At 40.9% G+C, this 23,927-nt stretch overlaps 3 protein-coding genes and 1 long non-coding RNA gene across 4 annotated transcripts; all 4 read right to left on the bottom strand.

The window, feature by feature from the left end:
- LOC119069447 (putative protein TPRXL) lies at window positions 1-1,877 on the bottom strand (the record flags this gene model as incomplete). Its single annotated transcript, XM_037173502.1, has 3 exons — window positions 1-373; window positions 458-1,181; window positions 1,818-1,877. Coding segments are annotated over 3 exons (1,083 nt in total), but the record flags the coding sequence as incomplete, so codon positions are not given.
- Window positions 1,878-5,944: 4,067 nt separating this feature from the next.
- Window positions 5,945-9,627, bottom strand: LOC119069446 (flocculation protein FLO11-like; the record flags this gene model as incomplete). Its single annotated transcript, XM_037173500.1, has 5 exons — window positions 9,055-9,627; window positions 8,732-8,997; window positions 7,288-7,357; window positions 6,976-7,143; window positions 5,945-6,732 (listed from the first exon to the last, which is right to left on the bottom strand). Coding segments are annotated over exons 1-5 (1,845 nt in total), but the record flags the coding sequence as incomplete, so codon positions are not given.
- A 2,115-nt stretch (window positions 9,628-11,742) lies between these two features.
- LOC119069459 lies at window positions 11,743-18,859 on the bottom strand. The gene is made up of 6 exons (XM_037173510.1): window positions 18,569-18,859; window positions 16,229-16,399; window positions 15,990-16,160; window positions 15,751-15,921; window positions 15,464-15,682; window positions 11,743-15,402 (listed from the first exon to the last, which is right to left on the bottom strand). The coding sequence occupies exons 1-6, from the start codon at window positions 18,593-18,595 to the stop codon at window positions 11,815-11,817; spliced, it is 4,347 nt and encodes a 1,448-aa protein (XP_037029405.1). The 5' UTR covers window positions 18,596-18,859; the 3' UTR covers window positions 11,743-11,814.
- A 3,591-nt stretch (window positions 18,860-22,450) lies between these two features.
- LOC119069456 lies at window positions 22,451-23,927 on the bottom strand. The gene is made up of 2 exons (XR_005086331.1): window positions 23,892-23,927; window positions 22,451-22,578 (listed from the first exon to the last, which is right to left on the bottom strand). It is a non-coding gene; the product is annotated as an uncharacterized LOC119069456 (long non-coding RNA).

Here is a 23,927-nt window from a genome sequence, read left to right as displayed (position 1 = left end):
GATAATAATTTATTTAGCTTAATAGTTTCGTGTTTTTCATTGTTTCGTGTAATACATAGAAATTCGGTCGGATATTACTGCCCGCACATGTACGTATGGCTTGGAACGCACATCCTAGCTTCATCGGAGAAAATGGTTCCATCTTCACAATTTAAATATGCATATACTAACTGACCGATAACTGTTCTCAGGCACAAAATGTAGGTCTTACAATCTGTGCTGTTGACGTCTTTATATCTTCCAGATTCTGGGCACCTAAATTGGTTTAGTGGCTCAGCCATACATTCAGGTGGATAGGTCGACACATCGATAAGTGTTGTAGAGCTGAGGTCCGATGTAGTACTAGATCCATCTGTATTCGTGATTTCACCAGTAGAAGTTTCCTGCTCCGTTACGGTGGAAGTAATAGGAGTTTCCTCTGTATTCTCGCTAGCTGGGTCAGTAGCACCTGTTGTGGACTCGCTTGAGTGAAATTCAGTAGAAGTCTCGGTAGTTGGCGTAGTCGTAGCATCTGGACAAACATACTCATCTGGCCGAACACATCGACCGTGATTTGGCGAATATATTTCTGTTCCGTTACACCAAATTATTTCAACTGTGAATGGTCCACTACCTTTGCAAGCTAAATAACTCTTACAACCGGGCTCTGCTGTATTTGGATATCTACCATTTCGTGTACATTCGAAATTCGGCGGTTCAGTAACAGTAGACGACTCTTCTGTACTTGTCGTCGATGCTCCCTCATCTGTTGTCGTCGATGATTGAGTTGTTGGAAGATCTGTTTCAAGTGTTGTTCCTGGAAGCGGAGTTGATGTGACTTCTCCTGGACATACATAGTCCAAGGAGCATCGACCAAGATCGGGATCGAAATTGGAATTACTACATGATTGTATTTGAGAGATAAAAGCTCCATTGTATACAGCGCAGAGAATGTACGAACCACAACTAGCGTCGTTCAAATTGGGGAAACGTCCTGCCTTGGTGCAAGTAAAATCAGAGTTAGGTGTAGTCGCGAAATCTGTGGTTGTTTCTGAAGGTTCGCTTTCGTTTGTAGTACCAGTGCTAGAGGCTTCTGGTGTAGTATCAGGCTCAGTACTTGACGATAGTTCTGTGGTAGTAGTCGCAGGTGAAGTAGTTGATTCGACATCTGTAACAGTTGTATCTGGCGCAGTACTTGACGATGCTTCTGTGGTAGTTGTCGCAGGTGAAGTAGTTGATTCGACATCTGTGAATGTCGTATCTGGCGCAGTACTTGACGATGCTTCTGTGGTAGTAGTCGAAGGTGAAGTAGTTGATTCGACATCTGTGACTGTCGTATCTGGCGCAATACTTGATGATGCTTGTGTGGTAGTAGTCGCAGGTGAAGTAGTTGATTCGATATCTGTAACAGTTGTATCTGGCGCAGTATTTGACGATGCTTCTGTGGTAGTAGTCGCAGGTGAAGTAGTTGATTCGACATCTGTGACTGTCGTATCTGGCTCAGCACTTGACGATGCTTCGGTGGTAGTAGTCGCAGGTGACGTAGTTGATTCGACATCTGTAACAGTTGTATCTGGCGCAGTACTTGACGATGCTTCTGTGGTAGTAGTCGCAGGTGAAGTAGTCGGTTCGACATCTGTAACAGTTGTATCTGGAGCAGTACTTGACGATGCTTCTGTGGTAGTAGTCGCAGGTGAAGTAGTTGATTCGACATCTGTGACTGTCGTATCTGGCGCAGTACTTGACGATGCTTCTGTGGTAGTAGTCGCAGGTGAAGTAGTTGATTCGACATCTGTGACTGTCGTATCTGGCGCAGTACTTGATGATGCTTCTGTGGTAGTAGTCGCAGGTGAAGTAGTTGATTCGACATTTGTGACTGTCGTATCTGGCTCAGCACTAGACGATGCTTCTGTGGTAGTAGTCGCAGGTGAAGTAGTTGATTCGACATCTGTGACTGTCGTATCTGGCGCAGTACTTGACGATGCTTCTGTGGTAGTAGTCGCAGGTGAAGTAGTTGATTCGACATCTGTGACTGTCGTATCTGGCGCAGTACTTGATGGATGCTTCTGTGGTAGTAGTCGCAGGTGAAGTAGTTGATTCGACATTTGTGACTGTCGTATCTGGCTCAGCACTAGACGATGCTTCTGTGGTTGTAGTCGCTGGTGAAGTAGTTGATTCGACATTTGTGACTGTCGTATCTGGCTCACTACTTGACGATGCTTCTGTGGTAGTAGTCGCAGGTGAAGTAGTTGATTCGACATCTGTGACTGTCGTATCTGGCTCAGTACTTGACGATGCTTCTGTGGTAATAGTCGCAGGTGAAGTAGTTGATTCGACATCTGTGACTGTCGTGATCTTGGGCCTCAGCACTTGTACGACTGGCTTCGTGTGGTAGTAGTCGCAGGTGACGTAGTTGATTCGACATCTGTAACAGTTGTATCTGGCGCAGTACTTGACGATGCTTCTGTGGTAGTAGTCGCAGGTGAAGTAGTTGATTCGACATCTGTGACTGTCGTATCTGGCTCAGTACTTGACGATGCTTCTGTGGTAGTAGTCGCAGGTGAAGTAGTTGATTCGATATCTGTAACAGTTGTATCTGGCGCAGTACTTGACGATGCTTCTGTGGTATTAGTCGCAGGTGAAGTAGTTGATTCGACATTTGTGACTGTCGTGTCTGGCTCAGTACTTGACGATGCTTCTGTGGTAGTAGTCGCAGGTGAAGTAGTTGATTCGACATCTGTGACTGTCGTATCTGGCTCAGCACTTGACGATGCTTCGGTGGTAGTAGTCGCAGGTGACGTAGTTGATTCGACATCTGTAACAGTTGTATCTGGCGCAGTACTTGACGATGCTTCTGTGGTAGTAGTCGCAGGTGAAGTAGTTGATTCGACATCTGTGACTGTCGTATCTGGCTCAGCACTTGACGATGCTTCGGTGGTAGTAGTCGCTGGTGAAGTAGTTGATTCGACATCTGTGACTGTCGTATCTGGCTCAGCACTTGACGATGCTTCTGTTGTAGTAGTCGCAGGTGAAGTAGTCGGTTCGACATCTGTAACAGTTGTATCTGGCTCAGTACTTGACGATGCTTCTGTGGTAGTAGTCGCAGGTGAAGTAGTTGATTCGACATCTGTGACTGTCGTATCTGGCTCAGCTACTTGACGATGCTTCGGTGGTAGTAGTCGCAGGTGAAGTAGTTGATTCGACATCTGTAACAGTTGTATCTGGCGCAGTACTTGACGATGCTTCTGTGGTAGTAGTCGCAGGTGAAGTAGTTGATTCGACATCTGTGACTGTCGTATCTGGCTCAGCACTTGACGATGCTTCGTGGTAGTAGTCGCAGGTGAAGTAGTTGATTCGACATCTGTAACAGTTGTATCTGGCGCAGTACTTGACGATGCTTCTGTGGTAGTAGTCGCAGGTGAAGTAGTTGATTCGACATCTGTGACTGTCGTATCTGGCTCAGCACTTGACGATGCTTCGGTGGTAGTAGTCGCAGGTGAAGTAGTTGATTCGACATCTGTAACAGTTGTATCTGGCGCAGTACTTGACGATGCTTCTGTGGTAGTAGTCGCAGGTGAAGTAGTTGATTCGACATCTGTGACTGTCGTATCTGGCTCACATTGACGATGCTTCTGTGGTAGTAGTCCAGGTGAAGTATTGATTCGACATCTGTACGTTGTATCTGCCAGTACTTGACGATGCTTCTGTGGTAGTAGTCGCAGGTGAAGTAGTTGATTCGACATCTGTGACTGTTGTATCTGGCGCAGTACTTGACGATGCTTCTGTGGTAGTAGTCGCAGGTGAAGTAGTTGATTCGACATCTGTGACTGTTGTATCTGGCTCAGTACTTGACGATGCTTCTGTGGTAGTAGTCGCAGGTGAAGTAGTTGATTCGACATCTGTGACTGTGTATCTGGCTCAGTACTTGACGATGCTTCTGTGGTAGTAGTCGCTGGTGAAGTAGTTGATTCGACATCTGTGACTGTCGTATCTGCTCAGCACTTGACGATGCTTCTGTGGTAGTAGTCGCAGTGAAGTAGTTGATTCGACATCTGTAACAGTTGTATCTGGCGCAGTACTTGACGATGCTTCTGTGGTAGTAGTCGCAGGTGAAGTAGTTGATTCGACATCTGTAACTGTCGTATCTGCCAGTACTTGACGATGCTTCTGTGGTAGTAGTCGCAGGTGAAGTAGTTGATTCGACATCTGTTTTTTTTTGTTTTTGACTGTCGTATCTGGCTCAGCTACTTGACGATGCTTCTGTGGTATAGTCGCAGGTGAAGTAGTTGATTCGACATCTGTGACTGTCGTATCTGGCGCACTACTTGACGATGCTTCTGTGGTAATAGTCGCAGGTGAAGTAGTTGATTCGACATCTGTGACTGTCGTATCTGGCTCAGTACTTGACGATGCTTCGTGTGGTAGTAGTCGCAGGTGAAGTAGTTGATTCGACATCTGTAACTGTGTATCTGGTCAGTACTTGACGATGCTTCTGTGGTAGTAGTCGCAGGTGAAGTATTGATTCGACATCTGTAACGTTGTATCTGGCTCAGCACTTGACGATGCTTCGGTGGTAGTAGTCGCAGGTGAAGTAGTTGATTCGACATCTGTGACTGTCGTATCTGGCGCAGTACTTGACGATGCTTCTGTGGTAGTAGTCGCAGGTGAAGTAGTTGATTCGACATCTGTGACTGTCGTATCTGGCGTCAGTACTTGACGATGCTTCTGTGGTAGTAGTCGCAGGTGAAGTAGTTGATTCGACATCTGTGACTGTCGTATCTGGCTCAGCACTTGACGATGCTTCTGTGGTAGTAGTCGCAGGTGAAGTAGTTGATTCGACATCTGTGAACTGTTCGTATCTGGCGCAGTACTTGACGATGCTTCTGTGGTAGTAGTCGCAGGTGAAGTAGTTGATTCGACATCTGTGAACTGTCGTATCTGGCTCAGCACTTGACGATGCTTCGGTGGTAGTAGTCGCAGGTGAAGTAGTTGATTCGACATCTGTAACAGTTGTATCTGGCGCAGTACTTGACGATGCTTCTGTGGTAGTAGTCGCAGGTGAAGTAGTTGATTCGACATCTGTGACTGTCGTATCTGGCTCAGCATACTCTTGTATCCGGATTGATCGTTCTGTCGGTATTGGAGTAGAGTCGCTGGTAGTAAGTGAGTAGTTGATTCGACATCTGTGACTGTCGTATCTGGCTCAGCTACTTGACGATGCTTCTGTGGTAGTAGTCGCAGGTGAAGTAGTTGATTCGACATCTGTGACTGTCGTATCTGGCGCAGTACTTGACGATGCTTCTGTGGTAGTAGTCGCTGGTGAAGTAGTTGATTCGACATCTGTGACTGTGTATCTGGCTCACTACTTGACGATGCTTCTGTGGTAGTAGTCGCAGGTGAAGTAGTTGATTCGACATCTGTGACTGTCGTATCTGCCACACTTGACGATGCTGTGGTAGTAGTCCAGTAATAGTTGATTCGACATCTGTACTTGATCTGGCGCAGTACTTGACGATGCTTCTGTGGTAGTAGTCGCAGGTGAAGTAGTTGATTCGACATCTGTGACTGTCGTATCTGGCTCAGCACTTGACGATGCTTCGGTGGTAGTAGTCGCAGGTGAAGTAGTTGATTCGACATCTGTAACAGTTGTATCTGGCGCACTACTTGACGATGCTTCTGTGGTAGTAGTCGCAGGTGAAGTAGTTGATTCGACATCTGTGACTGTCGTATCTGGCTCAGCACTTGACGATGCTTCGGTGGTAGTAGTCGCAGGTGAAGTAGTTGATATTCGACATTCTGTGTATACAGTTGTATCTGGCGCAGTACTTGACGATGCTTCTGTGGTAGTAGTCGCAGGTGAAGTAGTTGATTCGACATCTGTGACTGTCGTATCTGGCTCAGCACTTGACGATGCTTCTGTGGTAGTAGTCGCAGGTGAAGTAGTTGATTCGACATCTGTAACAGTTGTATCTGGCGCAGTACTTGACGATGCTTCTGTGGTAGTAGTCGCAGGTGAAGTAGTTGATTCGACATCTGTAACAGTTGTATCTGGCGCAGTACTTGACGAAGCTTCTGTAGTAGTAGTCGCAGGTGAAGTAGTTGATTCGACATCTGTGACTGTCGTATCTGGCTCAGCACTTGACGAAGCTTCGGTGGTAGAAGTCGCAGGTGAAGTAGTTGGTTCGACATCTGTAACAGTTGTATCTGGCGCAGTACTTGACGATGCTTCTGTGGTAGTAGTCGCAGGTGAAGTAGTTGATTCGACATCTGTGACTGTCGTATCTGGTTCAGCACTAGACGATGCTTCTGTGGTAGTAGTCGCAGGTGAAGTAGTTGATTCGACATCTGTAACAGTTGTATCTGGCGCACTACTTGATGATGCTTCGGTGGTAGTAGTCGCAGGTGAAGTAGTTGATTCGACATCTGTAACAGTTGTATCTGGCTCAGCAGTTGACGATGCTTCGGTGGTAGTAGTCGCAGGTGAAGTAGTTGATTCGACATCTGTGACTGTCGTATCTGGCTCAGCACTAGACGATGCTTCTGTGGTAGTAGTCGCAGGTGAAGTAGTTGATTCGACATCTGTAACAGTTGTATCTGGCGCACTACTTGATGATGCTTCGGTGGTAGTAGTCGCAGGTGAAGTAGTTGATTCGACATCTGTAACAGTTGTATCTGGCTCAGCACTTGACGATGCTTCGGTGGTAGTAGTCGCAGGTGAAGTAGTTGATTCGACATCTGTGACTGTCGTATCTGGCGCAGTACTTGACGATGCTTCTGTGGTAGTAGTCGCTGGTGAAGTAGTTGATTCGACATCTGTGACTGTCGTATCTGGCGCAGTACTTGACGATGCTTCTGCGGTAGTAGTCGCTGGTGTAGTAGTTGATTCGACATCTGTGACTGTCGTATCTGGCTCAGCACTTGACGATGCTTCTGTGGTAGTAGTCGCAGGTGAAGTAGTTGATTCGACATCTGTGACTGTCGTATCTGGCGCAGTACTTGACGATGCTTCTGCGGTAGTAGTCGCTGGTGTAGTAGTTGATTCGACATCTGTGACTGTCGTATCTGGCTCAGCACTTGACGAAGCTTCGGTGGTAGAAGTCGCAGGTGAAGTAGTTGGTTCGACATCTGTAACAGTTGTATCTGGCGCAGTACTTGACGATGCTTCTGTGGTAGTAGTCGCAGGTGAAGTAGTTGATTCGACATCTGTGACTGTCGTATCTGGTTCAGCACTAGACGATGCTTCTGTGGTAGTAGTCGCAGGTGAAGTAGTTGATTCGACATCTGTAACAGTTGTATCTGGCGCACTACTTGATGATGCTTCGGTGGTAGTAGTCGCAGGTGAAGTAGTTGATTCGACATCTGTAACAGTTGTATCTGGCTCAGCAGTTGACGATGCTTCGGTGGTAGTAGTCGCAGGTGAAGTAGTTGATTCGACATCTGTGACTGTCGTATCTGGCTCAGCACTAGACGATGCTTCTGTGGTAGTAGTCGCAGGTGAAGTAGTTGATTCGACATCTGTAACAGTTGTATCTGGCGCACTACTTGATGATGCTTCGGTGGTAGTAGTCGCAGGTGAAGTAGTTGATTCGACATCTGTAACAGTTGTATCTGGCTCAGCACTTGACGATGCTTCGGTGGTAGTAGTCGCAGGTGAAGTAGTTGATTCGACATCTGTGACTGTCGTATCTGGCGCAGTACTTGACGATGCTTCTGTGGTAGTAGTCGCTGGTGAAGTAGTTGATTCGACATCTGTGACTGTCGTATCTGGCGCAGTACTTGACGATGCTTCTGCGGTAGTAGTCGCTGGTGTAGTAGTTGATTCGACATCTGTGACTGTCGTATCTGGCTCAGCACTTGACGATGCTTCTGTGGTAGTAGTCGCAGGTGAAGTAGTTGATTCGACATCTGTGACTGTTGTTGGCTCAGTACTTGACGATGCTTCTGTGGTAGTAGTCGCAGGTGAAGTAGTTGATTCGACATCTGTGACTGTCGTATCTGGCTCAGCACTAGACGATGCTTCTGTGGTAGTAGTCGCAGGTGAAGTAGTTGATTCGACATCTGTGACTGTTGTATCTGGCGCAGTACTTGACGATGCTTCTGTGGTAGTAGTCGCAGGTGAAGTAGTTGATTCGACATCTGTAACAGTTGTATCTGGCTCAGCACTTGACGATGCTTCGGTGGTAGTAGTCGCAGGTGAAGTAGTTGATTCGACATCTGTAACAGTTGTATCTGGCGCAGTACTTGACGATGCTTCTGTGGTAGTAGTCGCAGGTGAAGTAGTTGATTCGACATCTGTGACTGTCGTATCTGGCGCAGTACTTGACGATGCTTCTGTGGTAGTAGTCGCAGGTGGAGTAGTTGATTCGACATCTGTGACTGTTGTAGGCGCAGTACTTGACGATGCTTCTGTGGTAGTAGTTGCAGGTGAAGTAGTTGATTCAACATCTGTAACAGTTGTATCTGGCGCAGTACTTGACGATGCTTCTGTGGTAGTAGTCGCAGGTGAAGTAGTTGATTCGACATCTGTGACTGTCGTATCTGGCGCAGCACTTGACGATGCTTCGGTGGTGGTAGTCGCAGGTGAAGTAGTTGATTCGACATCTGTGACTGTCGTATCTGGCGCAGCACTTGACGATGCTTCGGTGGTGGTAGTCGCAGGTGAAGTAGTTGATTCGACATCTGTGACTGTTGTTGGCTCAGTACTTGACGATGCTTCTGTGGTAGTAGTCGCAGGTGAAGTAGTTGATTCGACATCTGTGACTGTTGTTGGCTCAGTACTTGACGATGCTTCTGTTGTTGTAGTCGCAGGTGAAGTAGTTGATTCGACCTTTGTCACTGTTGTATCTGGCTCATTGCTTGATGATGTTTCTGCAGTAGTCGCAGTCGGGGTCGTTTCTGTAAGTTCTCTGTCACTAGTTGTTTCCGGATCTTTGCTTGAAGATTGTTGTGGAGTAGTGACAGCTGAAGTAGTCGTTTCGAATTCTGTGGCTGTTTCTGAACCACTGCTTGAAGATTCATCTGAAATTGTAGGAGGTGAAGGCGTTGTTTCTGTAGGTTCGGTTTCATGTGGATTACCTTCTGTGATTGGTTCTAAAGTCGAGGTGGGTGAATGTGTGGAAGAGGTGGTGTTCTCCGAATTTCTGGGACACTGGAATTCTTTATTAGAAACACACTCAAAAATGATATGAGAAAATATTGTTTCTGTTGGACAGTAGTGAAGACTCATAGTGTAGCTGTGGCCTGATATCCGCGTACAAGTAATGTAACTTTTACAATCTTTGTCAAAATCGTTGACGTATTTTCCTTCAGCGGTACAAAGGAAATCCTTAATTGGTTCAATCTCTGCATCTGGTGGAATAAGGGTTGCTCCCGTTATTTCTTTGCATTCCAAGTTAGATGCCGTTACACATCTTGTTTCTTCAACACTGTAGAGTTGATCGTCTGGACATTTAAACGTAACATACACAAGTTCACCATTGTCTTCGTAACAGAAAAAATATCTTAAACAATCACTTAATGGATCCAAAAAACGCCCTTTGCCTGGGCAATTAAAATTGGCGTATACACCACGAAAGAGTAAAAAACACAATAGCCAAATTGGCCGGTCTAATTTCAGTTTCGCTCTCATGATTATGTTTTCGATTGGAATATTTTGAGTGGTTTGAGTTTAAAAAAACGTGACCATTCTGATTTATATAAAATAATTTGTATTAAAATTTTCGATGTTTGTACAGAGATATCATTTTCTTGATCATAAAATTTTACTGTTTTCAAATGAAATCATTTTCTTTTTTAGTGCCCTTATTATATCGAATTTATGATTTGAATTTTGTGATTGCATTACAATGATTTGAGTAGGCAAAATCAAAAGGACAATATTCTGCTTTAATATTTTTATTGCTTTTGAATGACTTTTATGTCTCTCTTAATTTGAGCAGACGGACTAGAGATAAGAAAAATTTACGTTGTGCAGCATAGAAATGTAAACAGTTCACTCAATCAATCTGATAGACTCAAAGAGATAAAAATTAGCAAAAGGCGTTAGTGAATCAACCATTTGAGTATTATTGGTATGTATATTACCATATTAGTCTACAAAATGTATAATTGCCTCGTATACGTTGATGAGCAAAATACGAAAAAAAATTAGAGCGAGAGCTAAGAAATTTGATTCTCTTTGTATTAACACTTAAGCGGTATGGGCAAAGATTACGAGTTGTCATGTCTCTAATTTTTCCACATATTTTTGTAATAGCATTATCTTTGCTAAATTGTGTCGCCAGAATGCACCTCAACTGCCAAATTGCTTAATCACGTAAAATACAGTACATATGTTAATTTGACGAGTGTGAATACAGCCTCTCTTTTGGGCCCAGCTATAACCGTCGAGAAGCAAGGACACTTTCATTTGCTGTAGGCAATGATCTGAAACATCGAGAAAACATGATCCGTTCGGAAATAGTAGAATAATGCGTTAGAAGGGTCGAATTTTGGGGGGACTAGTTTTTCGTTCATAACTTGTTACGAAAGATGGAAACTTGTTCTGGTAAGAGCGATGATAGAGTTTATACCAACAATACGATTGAACTGTCGTCCCTTAGACAGTGGCAGAAACCATTTCGCTAATTTTCCAATGACATAGTTGTCTGTAATAAACTTGCCAAAGAGTTCGTTTGAGTATCGCAATCGAGACTACAATTTTATCCTGTTGAGATACTATTTCACAACTCGAGTAAGTGGTGCATAATGCATCACTTTATCTCTCTGAAGTATCGACCAACTTAAACCTACCAACTTCTGATTATAGTCCGGTCGTTGTGACGACAATTTTGGCAAAAAGTTAGGATGTTTGCCAGACCTACTAACTTTTTAGTCGCGCACTATTAGAAAGTTGGTAGGTTTTTTGGTAGGTTTAAACCTACCAACTTTTTAGTCGCGCACTATTAGAAAGTTGGTAGGTTTTTTGGTAGGTTTAAACCTACCAACTTTTTAGTCGCTCACGATTAGAAAGTTGGTAGGTTTTTTGGTAGGTTTAAACCTACCAACTTTTTAGTCGCTCACGATTAGAAAGTTGGTAGGTTTTTTTGGTAGGTTCAAACCTACCAACTTTTTGTCAAACCTACCAACTTTTTACTCTCGACGGATCAGAAAATTGGTAGGTTTTTTTGGTAGGTTCAAACCTACCAACTTTTTACTCTCGACGGATCAGAAAATTGGTAGGTTTTTTTGGTAGGTTTAAACCTACCAACTTCTTGTCAAACCTACCAACTTTTTACTCTCGACGGATCAGAAAATTGGTAGGTTTAAACCTACCAACTTTTTACCAAAGCTACCAACTTTCTAATCGTACATGACTACAAAGTTGGAAATTTCTTTCTGATTTTTCAGTAAACTGTTCGTTGTGGACTAAGTAATATTTTATTCGAGACAGTCGTCGCAGTTCTATTTTGGCATTTTTTTTTCAATAGAATGATTCGATGTAACTCTGATAATCTCAATAGTCAAATGAACTTTCAAAGTTAATAAATTCGAGGGATTTCAGCTTGCTGTTCTGTTTTGTCAATAAACATAGCGGGGTTCGTTTTCTGATGGGAGACAATTTTTGTCAATTGAATGATTCGCTGCAACTCTGATAGTCTCAACAGTCAAATGAATTGTCAAAGGTAATAAATTCGAGGGATTTCAGCTTGCTGTTCGTTGAAGAAAAAAATGCTGGAACTCAGATCTGAATTCAGAATTTTGTTTATTTCCGAATAAAGCTGTTAACATTTTAGAAAGAAAAAGAAAATTGAAGAAAATATAAAAGTACAAAAGATTGCAAAAAAAAGTCCAGCATCACAGACCGTTTTTTATGCAAGGAGGACAGGTATCTTCACCTAATTTACCTCCATAACAGGTATCGTGGATCCACCGTTGACACTTTGCGCAGTTTGACCAGTTGATGCTATCAGAGGTTGAAGAATCATCTTCTAAACCACAGATTAAACAAACATCTTGCATGTTATCAGAGAACTGAATACATTCGCGTTGCAATAACCTGCGATACTCGATCGAATCAAATGGCTCGTCTTGCAAAGTTTTTAATGTAATGAAACGATGCGCTGCTCGAATGACGTGCACGCCGGAATCATGGTCTGTGGCTTGGTTAGTACTCGTGAAAGAAAAGAATTTCCAATTGTCCGATCTCAGTTTTTCCTTGTGGCGCGACGAGGAATTGTAAACATCGATGAAGTTATATATAAATTCCATGGTGTAGTTGAAATTGTTCCGTGGGTTATAATATGTAAACGTCCGCTTCTTTGTATTGAAGAAGTATAGCATCCACGAGCCATGGTCCAATATTGGCATATAACATAACCTGTCGGCTATGCTGAATGGCAAATTATCGATGCCATTGAAGATTTCTTTAGCGTACAGTGTCAAGTTTACATATGACTCGGGCATCATATACTCGAAGATGTAATTTATAACTGGCAGAGACAATTTTACACCTTCTTGCAATGTCAGATAGTCGGCCAACGTTAGTGTGTGTATAAACAATCTGCCAACTACAAACGGCCATGCTGGATCACAGTTCATATAGTAATTAACATCGCTACAAAGTCCATTGGGTGTGTACGCCGCTAAAGAAGTTTCTTTACGTGACGAGTCGTTTTCGGAATTGACTCGGAATTTAAAATGTGACACCTCGGTTACCAAATCCGTGTCCAATCGATCAGTGGAGGTCGAACCTGATTCCATTTCACAGATTTCATTTGACAGCTGGGTGGAATTTGTAGTTGACTTCATTTCACAAGTTTGATCTAACAACTGGCCGGAATTCGTTGATGATTCCATTTCACATGTTTGATTTGACAGCTGGCTGGAATTCGTTGATGATTCCATTTCACATGTTTGATTTGACAGCTGGGTAGAATTCGTAGTTGATTCCATTTCACATGTTTGGTCCATCAATTCGGTCGACGACTGATCGATTGCAGAGGCTCCTTTCGAAGTCAATTTTTTTATCTTTGGCAATTCGGTGGACGACTGATCTATTGATTTTAATAACGTGGATTTGTTGAAGTACGAAAATCGTTTTCTTTGCTTAGATTTTTTTCCCCAAGACTCTTTACAGTTTTTTATGGCCGTTAGGTCAATGTCAATTGTACGCTTCCGTTTGACTCTTTGTAACACTTTTCGGATGCCAGCAGTCTGCTGGTGACGCACCTTATAATGTTTCACGATTTTTTTATTTACTTTGGAAAAATCTTTTGTTTTTTTCGGACCATAATTAAGGCGGCCTCTTGGAACTCTTAGTAAGTATCTTTTACCGTGACTTATTATGAGAGTGCGAAGTAGTTTTACAAATCTTGATGGCTTCACCGGGCCTGAACCAATTTGTAATGATTTTTCCTTCATCAATGATTTGACAATGTTCATGTGTGATTCAGCGGACTGGTTGCTACTCCTTTTTATTTCCACCTCGATTTGGTCTGTGTCGTCAGCTGTAAGCTCTTCTGATAGTGGCAATGACGATCTGTTTATACCTTTAGGCAAGGTTATCGATGTCCACAAGGGGATAATACCACCAAACTGCTTCAAAAATTCTGGTAAAATTTTGGCATCGTGAAAACTGTTGGAAGCCACGGTGTCCCGCTCAGGTTCACTTTGACGTTGTTTCGAATCGGCCGGCACGGTGTCCTTATCAGGTTGAATTTTATGTTCTCTCAAATTGGACGGATCGGTGTCCTTGATGTTTTGTCTCTGTTCTTCGTTTAAATCATACGCAACGGTGTCCCGCTCAGGTTCACTTTGATGTTGTTTCGAATCGGCCGGCACGGTGTCCTTATCAGGTTGAATTTTATGTTCTCTCAAATTGGTCGGATCGGTGTCCTTGATGTGTTGTCTTTCCTCTTCCTTTAAATCAAATGCAACGGTGTCGGTGATTTGTTGTAGATCAAAGTAGAAAGAGCTGGACTTGTAGATTGGCAGTTTTAAGATAGATTCATTATATTCGTAGGCCGTGGTACACTCGGACATCTTATCCATGTCGGATTGCAGTAGACGATCGAACTTGTAAGTTTGTTTCACATCGCCATTGAGAATACCGTCAGACGTGCACATTAACACAAGATTTTTTTTTGCATTGTTGAACGTTGGTGACTCGTACTGAGACAACAATATTATTGCCATGTTTCTGTAGATTTCCTTCAACACATTGTATGAACGGCAGAGAATCATCGAACATAAGACTTCTACGATAAACTTTTGCTCGTAAGTTGTCTTCTTGTTGGGATTACTTGATGGGAAAAATTTTCGAACGAATTCCACGAACGTTTTCGTCAAGTGCGTCTTACACATTTCAAGTTTTGTAATTTGTTGTAGAGCACTGTAATCGCTAAGACCGACCGCAAACTTGTAGCACATGTATATGTATTGTTGTATACGTTGGCAGTGGAACCCGTGCAGAACGCCATGGAAGTTGGCGTAGCTAAAGTCTGATATGATCCTGTCCAATGATGGCGATATTGTTGGATGTTCCTTGATGAAACCTGCATTGAAGTCATGCAGAAAGGCACCTACATCAGGAGCGCCATGACATGAGTTGACAGAGTCTGCTACCGGGAACAACACGGCGTGCTTATCAGCTGGATCACCTTTTATTGGTGTTAGCAACGGATAATAAAATACTGGATGTGTCGACGTTTCCGGCCTAACTCTTACAACGTTTCCAGTGGCATCTAGATAGCCAGGGACTTCTTGTCCAGGTTTTTTTCTCCTGTGTTGTTCCGCTAGCACGTTGTATTGAAGTTTGCTATGCATGAACACAGCGAAAGGTGATATTACCTTCTGTATGTATGGATCATCTTTGGTGGCTCGTTGTAATGCCATTAGATCTTCAAAGTCGTCTTTGGCTAAGTCACTTGATTGAAGTAGCTCCGATCTAACTTTTATGATAACTGAATCAGACTTTGACACATTAGCATTACCATTATGGTACTGATCATCATCCATTTCTATAAGCAGATCCCGACTAAGAGTGGCCGGCATTGTGTGTTTCAAACGTTCTTTGCACTCGTCACGGAGAACACCTCGCAATTGACGTGTCAACGGAGGACCATGTTTCACTTCTTCCTGATTATATCTGACCATAAATGACGGATTGTCGTCGTGCACGTATTCGATTTTTTTCAATTGAAAGTGATATAGTCGACATCCCTCATGCTTGCAGTGCCCGCGTAGCGAAATTATTCTCTTGCCGATGTTTTTGTGTGTGAAGATCAGTACGCAATTCCACAAGGAGTCAAATATATCGGCTATTTTGTTTTTGTAGTATGTCCACGCAGCAACGGAGTAGGAACCATCTACGAACACTTTCTGCCATATATCCTTCGGGATGTCGAATCTTTTCCCAGATGATATCCATAAAATGGAACGTTTCTGTAGAAGCCAAACATATGGTCAGGGAATTGTGAATCCAATTGTCTGTCGAATGAATTACCTTTTGGAGAACGTTACCGGTGCTATCGTCTTCTGATTCGTCACCATTTATGTTGTCTGTTCGCTCATCTGATGATCCAGCATTGGTCAACTTCGTAGGGGCTGTCTGCACAGCAGTTTCATGTTTCACTTCAGCGAGTGAATTTGAGTTAGTGGTCGATGAATCATCATCAGAATCGTCTAAACATATAATTTGGTTGTTACAACGCTCTTCTTTGACCTGTGGAGCAAAGAGTACGAAAAAAATTACAAAACGGTCCGACGGACATGCAGCCAAAAGTAGCTTACTTGTTTGATACAGGCATTCGAAATCGCCACAATTTCGGTCAACTTCGTAGGGGCTGTCTGCACAGCAATTTCATGTTTCACTTCAGCGAGAGAATGTGAGTTAGTGGACGATGAAGCTTCATCAGAATCGTCTAAACATATAATTTGGTTGTTACAACGCTCTTCTTTGACCTGTGGAGCAAAGAGTACGAAAAAAATTACAAAACGGTCCGACGGACATGCAGCCAAAAGTAGCTTACTTGTTTGATACAGGCATTCGAAATCGCCACAATTTCGGTCAACTTCGCAGGGGCTGTCTGTACAGCAATTTCATGTTTCACTTCAGCGAGAGAATTTGAGTTAGTGGTCGATGAATCATCATCAGAATCGTCTAAACATATAATTTGGTTGTTACAACGCTCTTCTTTGACCTGTGGAGCAAAGAGTACGAAAATAATTACAAAACGGTCCGACGGACATGCAGCCAAAAGTAGCTTACTTGTTTGATACAGGCATTCGAAATCGCCACAATTTCGGTCAACTTCGCAGGGGCTGTCTGTACAGCAATTTCATGTTTCACTTCAGCGAGAGAATTTGAGTTAGTGGTCGATGAATCATCATCAGAATCGTCTAAACATATAATTTGGTTGTTACAACGCTCTTCTTTGACCTGTGGAGTATTTCGAACATTTCAGACAAAATATTTTAAAAATGTAACAATTTGATGATAGTTCTTGGACGATCATAAACCAACTTCACATTTGTCATTACAGAATAAATGTCACCATATGAAGTTGGTTCACATGAAAATAAGCGCAGTAATTTTATGATAGAATGTACTAAAATATGGGAAAACTTTATTACATTTCTTCTTAGTTTCTAAACATCACTCTCCTATAACTAGCCATCTGGCTGTTGATAGAATAGATATCTAAGCCTTGAATATTTTTCTATCAAGCTAAACATGAAACATAAAGCATAGAAGAAAAAGATAAACTAAAAAATTTTCTCATACTGCGGTAATTTGAATAATAATTCTCTAGAATTCCGAGAAATAAAAAAAAGAAAGAGATTATCTTAGACTTCGGTAGGCAGCAAATTTTATTTCGTTACAAGAAATCACTTCGTCGCTTTTGTGATGGAGATATTCGAACCATGGTACTTAATGAAACATGTTAAGAAATTCGGTATAAGATATGTAGAATGAAGTCAGTTTAAGCATTACATGACGCATATATTGTCTTTAGCATTCAGCGAAGTAACGCAGTCTGGCCTTGAGTACAGTTTTGCTCTTTCAAAAAATAAAAATAAAAATCTCTCGCTGAGTACAGATTATCCGCCAAAAAACCCTAAAGGGTGAAAGTGTGACGCAAGTCCTTGGTTTTACTTACAAAATAACTGATACCGCTGAGGGTTAAATTTTAGAAAATTTTAGAAAAAAATTGCGTCACAAGTGGCAGATAATTCAAGACATATTTTTCTCTATTTGAACTATTTTCCTAAAAGTATTTTCCTCAACATCTAAATATCTAAGTTTGGGGATCGTTGGAGTTAAGGGGGAGAATTCAAAAAGTTGCTGTAAATATGCTCCGCCGTCCTCAAAAAAATGTTGTTTAAACATTTTTGGTAGTGGACTTACTAACGTGCGGGAATGATGTATACTTTTCATAGTTTCTAAATCGCATGAGTCATTGGGCCTTCTTCGAAACGTTTGTCCGAATAGCTGGGCCTTTTGAGTTTTTCCTGAAGGGCTTTTTTGAGTCAGTTCGGCACTGCCTTTCACTAAGGCGAAGGAATAACAGAAACGAAGAATGAAAATTTATAAAACTCAATCCCAATCGCAATACTATAAACTTTTTCATTGGAACTAATTCTCTTTGTGGAGTTTAGTCTATAAATAAATTCAGAATTTTCCATCACAGAATATATACCCGGCGATCATGTTACTAGGACACTATTTAAATTAATACTTCGTCTGCCATTTTCATCTGATTGACGCAAATTCTATTACTCAAACAGGCCCTCAGCATGAAAAGTTGTGGACGGTATATTTTAGACACTTTCGCTTGTCGCCCTAACTTTGTTCGGCTACAACTCGCGAAATTGCCTAAAATATACCGTCCACAACAGATACGTAAATAACTATTGTCCTTGTGTACTGTGTAGCCCTTTGCATTAGCTCAGACATCAAACTCTATTCACATTGTTTGCATCGTAACAATTTGCATTCGATTGACGCAAAAATAAAGTTTCTGGTCATGGTAGGCTAAAAAAATAACAGTCACAGTAAAAGTCCTAATAAAGCGTACGAGACATAAGAAACGCTTTAATATTGCCATTACGTAAGCAATTCGTAAAGACCATGAATAGTTGTGATACTGATACGGATCCAGGACGAAGGTTTTGGTAAATTGTATATCTGAAGAAAACAAAATGCTGCCCGGTAAGCATACTTACAACATATTCGGTTATCGAGTTTGTAACCGGGGCGGGAGTGCGATGAGATTACTGACGACCGGGGACAAACTTGTGGAGGAAAAAATACTGAAAGGAAATGAGCTTACATGAAAATAATAGAAGACTGCCGAATTAAAAATAAATTTGATGTCGTTCCGATGGCATTTGAAGATTTTTTTCGGCGAAAAAATTGGAAAGTATGATCGATATCAACAAAGCCAAAATAAACTGGCTTGGAATGCACGAGATTCACACTGATAAAAACATAACACCGTCCAATATAAGAAAAATGTCTGTTGTTTGCTTTGCGTACACGGAATGTTTATAATGCTCGAAAGCGTGCCACAAATTTTTAATGCCGACAACGTTCACTGATGCTTACCAAAATTGGAGCTGCATTGTCCATCATGAACAAATTACACAGATATCACCATATAATTTCTGTCCCGCAGAAAAAATTGAATAAAAGTGAAAACGAGTTTAACATTTGTTCGGTGTGCGAGTGCTGCTAGTGAAATGGCGTGCCGATGATGTGGCTCGCTAAGACTGTGAGTCGATATATTCGACGTATTCGACGCATAAAACTTTTAGCTCAATTTATTCGATGTTATTGTTGCGTCACAGAATCGAAATTATTTTTGCGTGGTAAAATTGAATTATCTTTGCGAATTAAATTTGCGCGTGGAATTTGTGTTTTATTTTTAATTTCAATTGCTGAAAACAAACGAGGCATTCAAAACGTGTTTCGGTCCTTGTTTTCATGAAGAAATTGTTGCAACTGTCAAATAAAGTTAGAAATTTCTCTATCGAAAATTGCGATTCCTGCATCTGGTCAATGAAAACTAGGACCAAAACACGTTTTCAATACCTAACAGATAAATAAATCGTAAAATCAAGAAACGCCATTTAAGGGGAACATCGAGGCTTGCCGAGATTTCCCCTTAAATGTCAGTAAGTTATTTTACTTGCAGCACCCTGCACACCGTTGACTCTTGCAATAATTTTCATTTTCACAGGGCTTCGCAAGTAATAAATATTATCGTGTAAGCGAAAAATAATTTTCGTTTACACATCCTAGTTGAATAATTATGAGGTGAAAACAAAGCGCGTACATGTAAAAGGTCTTACCTCAATGCAATTGACAATATTTGTAGTCCTCCGCTTCCACATTAAATAGACGCTTTGTGCTCTGAAACAGGATGACAGAGCAAACGGTCGACCAATTTGAAGTCACCGCACTAGACGTTACAGCTATTTTCGACGGAAGCATTACTTTTGTCCAGATCCAAAATCATTTCCAATAAATGTATGATCGATATTTCATGCGGAGCTGCCATAATTCCATGCAACCGAAAGGGCAACAGATTGACTAGATATTGATTCAATGTTGGTTTGTCTGACAAGACAACATCAGACGTATTCCGCAAAGGTTTCCAAATTGTGCTGCGGAGAAGGAATGATGCTTCCTTGTACAAAATGCTACGGAGTAGGTGTGATGATTCCGTGTACGTGATGATAGAGCAACATTTCCGCCTCGTTTTTCGCCCATGTATCACACATTGCAACCTATGTTGCGTAACATATTATTGGTAATTTTAATTTTACCGAATTTACCCAAATTACCGATGAAATTAGATAATTTACTGATTAAATTACGAAACTTACTTTTCGGTCACTTAGGTAATTTAGTTAAATTCGGTAATTCCAATTACCAATAATAGGCCCTGTTGCGTAATCCGTAATCGAGCTACTGTCTCTTAGCAACTTTTTTTCACTTTTAACTCTGTGGTCCACCATTTCACTTTAAATATAATCAATATCAAATTCAACATGGTACACCACACCGATAACACGACAATTACGCGAAAACTGTAAAATTAGAAAGAAATTACCAACTTTTTAGTCTTGACGGATCAGAAAGTTGGTAGGTTTTTTTGGTAGGTTCAAACCTACTAACTTCTTGTCAAACCTACCAACTTTTTACTCTCGACGGATCAGAAAGTTGGTAGGTTTTTTTGGTAGGTTCAAACCTACTAACTTCTTGTCAAACCTACCAACTTTTTACTCTCGACGGATCAGAAAATTGGTTGGTTATTTTGGTAGGTTTTAACCTACCAACTTTTTTTTGCCAAAACTATCAACTTTTTAGTCTCGATCGATCAGAAAAATGGTAGGTTATTTTGGTAGGTTCAAACCTACCAACTTTTTAGTCTCGACGGATCAGAAAGTTGGTATGTATTTTTTGGTAGGTTTAAACCTACCAACTTTTTTGCCAAAACTATCAACTTTTTAGTCTCGATCGATCAGAAAGTTGGTAGGTTCTTTTGGTAGGTTTAAACCTACCAACTTCTTGTCAAACCTACCAACTTTTTTGTCAAACCTACCAACTTTTTGCCAAACCTACCAAGTTTTTAGTCTCGCTCGATCAGAAAGTTGGTAGGTTTTTTTGGTAGGTTCAAACCTACCAACTTTTTGTCAAACCTACCAACTTTCTGTCAAACCTACCAACTTTTTGTCAAACCTACCAACTTTCTGTCAAATCTACCAACTTTTCCCATCGAGCGAGACTAAAAAGTTGGTAGGTTTAAACCTACCAACCAAACCTACCAACTGAAAACTTGGTAAGTTGGACAAAAAAATTGGTAGATTTGACAAATAGTTGGTATGTTTGGAAAAAAGTTGGTAGGTTTAAACCTACCAACTTTTTGTCGGAGGTTCAAATCTACCGACTTTGGAAAACTCGCAAAAATCTTCGTCACGACGACCGGACTATAAAAAAGTTGGTAGGTTTAAAGTTGGTCGATACTTCACTGAGATCATCACTTTGTCCACTTGTAATCTTACTCTGTAAACACAACGTTATCTGTCGTGATACATAAAATGTTTTGATTTAATTTTGTTGTTAATTTTCCTTTGTAGGTTCAATAAAATTAATAGTCCAGTTCGTCGAAGGGAAAATTCATCCACCATGCATAACTCTATTGGCGATTTTCACGATCAGCAAATGTTATTGCTTTGTCCAACGGCCAATTTAATTCGTCTTGAGTGGCGAAACGCATTTCGCCTATTTACTCCGTTGAGAATTTTTTCTGGCTTAACCGATCGCATGATCTAATCCAAGTGCTAAAGTTTAGCAGCTAAACTTAAAGTCCTAAACTGAATGTAAAATAGTATTCGTCATAACTCTACAGCGTAGAGTACATGTCGAAAGTTAGTGATCATGGCCGAGCAGTACGACTTGAAAGATCTTTTCAAATTAAACTGTTTCCGATAAGCATAAGATTTACTCAAGATACAGTAAATTTAAACACTAGACTAAAAATGGTACAAGAAGGTCGTTTCACCGAATACCGATAAGCACCGAAATTTGAAGCAATTTTTCTTTGGAAATTGGAAAACATTGCGAGTGGGTAATAATTCATATCTGCCATTTAAAGGTCATAAAAATTCTTTGTGGTGAATATTTATTTGATGTTTTTATCTTAATCAGAAAAGGCTGATCCGAATTTAGTGAAAAATGGTAATGAATCAACTTGATGTTTGTGTAAATATTTTTTGTGTCACACCAAAAGCAAAGTCTACTGGAAGGTTTCTCTTTGAAGTGCTGCGACAATTGAGATCAAAACATTATTTGTAAACAATACGTTCTGCGGTTACTTATATTCGCACCAATTAACATCAGTTCAAAGACATCAGTTCAAAAACATCGGTTCAAAAGCATCAGTTCAAAATAAAGAAAATTATAAATCGCTTTCAGAGTTAGTCATATAATTTCTTCCGAATTTTTATTTTCAATTCATAAGTCATTGGTGTGTGTACATTTGCTGATCGGTTATCAGTGCAGAAAATGACATTATTTTTGAGTTCATTTACCGTCGCGACAGTAATAAGTTCATTCCCTTCGAGTCTACGGTTCAACGAACTACACTAACGAGACAGGATTATCAGGTGGAAAATAGATGAAAAGAGTACGTCACCATCAGCGAATTATGCATGTTCACTAAATTGATATGTTGAAAATATCGATAAATCGATTGTCTGCGTATAATCGATCCCAACAAAAATCTCTACGAGAAAACGCAGACTTTGAAGTAAAATTTCTAAAATGAATGATATGGCTAGAGTTGACGCTTTCAACTTCGTTACCCAAAAATTAAATTTTACACCCAATTAGTTCAAACAAGCTGGCTTAGTTTTCCACATCACCTGCCAAATATTTTTTACAAAAAAAATGCCCTAAAGTGACTCGCCTGACCTAAACATCTATTCGTTAAAATGATACCCACAACTTCCACTACAACATATCAAAAGTTTTTTTTTTACCCTGCACTGATGCCTTAAAGTGACTCCTCCGACACCAACTTATATTCATTAAAATGATCCACCAATACTCTCTCATAACAACAGATTGCTACAAAGCATCTTTCAGGTCTTTTTAACGTTGCGACAACGAACTATACAGACAACAATGAAGCTGGAATGCCTCACCGTCAAAATTTATTCTTAAAGAGCGCTTTTATTAGTCTTTCATTTGTCAAAACCGCGAGCTTAACCATTTTAACTACAAAGCTGGAATTCCTCAAACTTTAAACTCCTAATTACAAAGGATCAATGCAATTCTTATACTAAACGGTCAGTTACAGCTGAAATGCCTACGAACTTTCTTGTCTAAAAAGAAAAAGAAAACAAAACGTAGAACAAACAGAGCTTTAGTGCTCTTCCCTTACCCAAGGTTCACGTAAAGTGAATGATTTAAAGAAGAGAGAGCTGTTTCGACCTTCGAATACGATGGCGGTCACAGGACAGTACAGAACTGCCCATCTTCAGTTGCTTCCATCGTATTCGTTCACAAGACAGCAGTAAACTTCTCTGTTGAACGAGTAATGAGGTGTTTACGAAAATTTGCCATTTTTTAATGGAAAACACGGAAGTATTAGAAATGCTTTGAAATCCCAGAAGCGCAGCATTAACGCAACACAAGTTAGCAAACCCGTTCGCTCTAACCACCAAAACACAAAACTTCATACAGTGACACGGGTCTCGTTTCACACAGTTAAACGTTCATTCTGTAAACGAATGAACCCAACATTTTAATCGACACACAGTTCGGCTTACCTCCATTTTTCTCCGTTGGTAATTAACACTTAAGTCAGCCTTCGTTCAACGATTAAACAATACACATCCAGTTCAATAAAAATGAAACACAATAAACCCTTTTTTCGAGTATCTGACCGTTTAGTATAAGAATTGCATTGATCCTTTGGAATTAGGAGTTTAATGTTTGAGGAATTCCAGCTTTGTAGTTAAAATGGTTAAGCTCGCGGTTTTGACAAATGAAAGATTAATAAAAGCGCTTTTTAAGAATAAATTTTGAAGGTTGAGGCATTCCAGCTTTATAGTCAAAGTAGTTTAGCTTCTCGTTTTAGTTGGTCTTCATTGTTGTCTGTATAGTTCGTTGCCAAATCGCAACGTTAAAAAGACCTGAAAGATGCTTTGTAGCAATCTGTTGTTATGCAATACTGTCTCTAGCAAAAAAATTCTCAACTCTCTGTGTTAAATATATACCTTTTTTTCTTTGTATTCTACTAACACTATTCTACATTTTGACTGACTACGCTGTAATTTATGTAAATTCCAAAGGCTACTTGATTCTTTCACCACCTTAATAAAAGTAGTTTGCTTGCTAGAGAGAGTATTGAATCCACACAACTTCCCCTACTACATATCCATATGTTTTATAT

Source organism: Bradysia coprophila (genome assembly GCF_014529535.1).
Source record: "Bradysia coprophila strain Holo2 chromosome X unlocalized genomic scaffold, BU_Bcop_v1 contig_35, whole genome shotgun sequence".
NCBI lineage: Eukaryota > Metazoa > Arthropoda > Insecta > Diptera > Sciaridae > Bradysia > Bradysia coprophila.
Note: the sequence above shows the minus strand (reverse complement) of the source record. Positions and strands in the feature narration are given on the sequence as shown.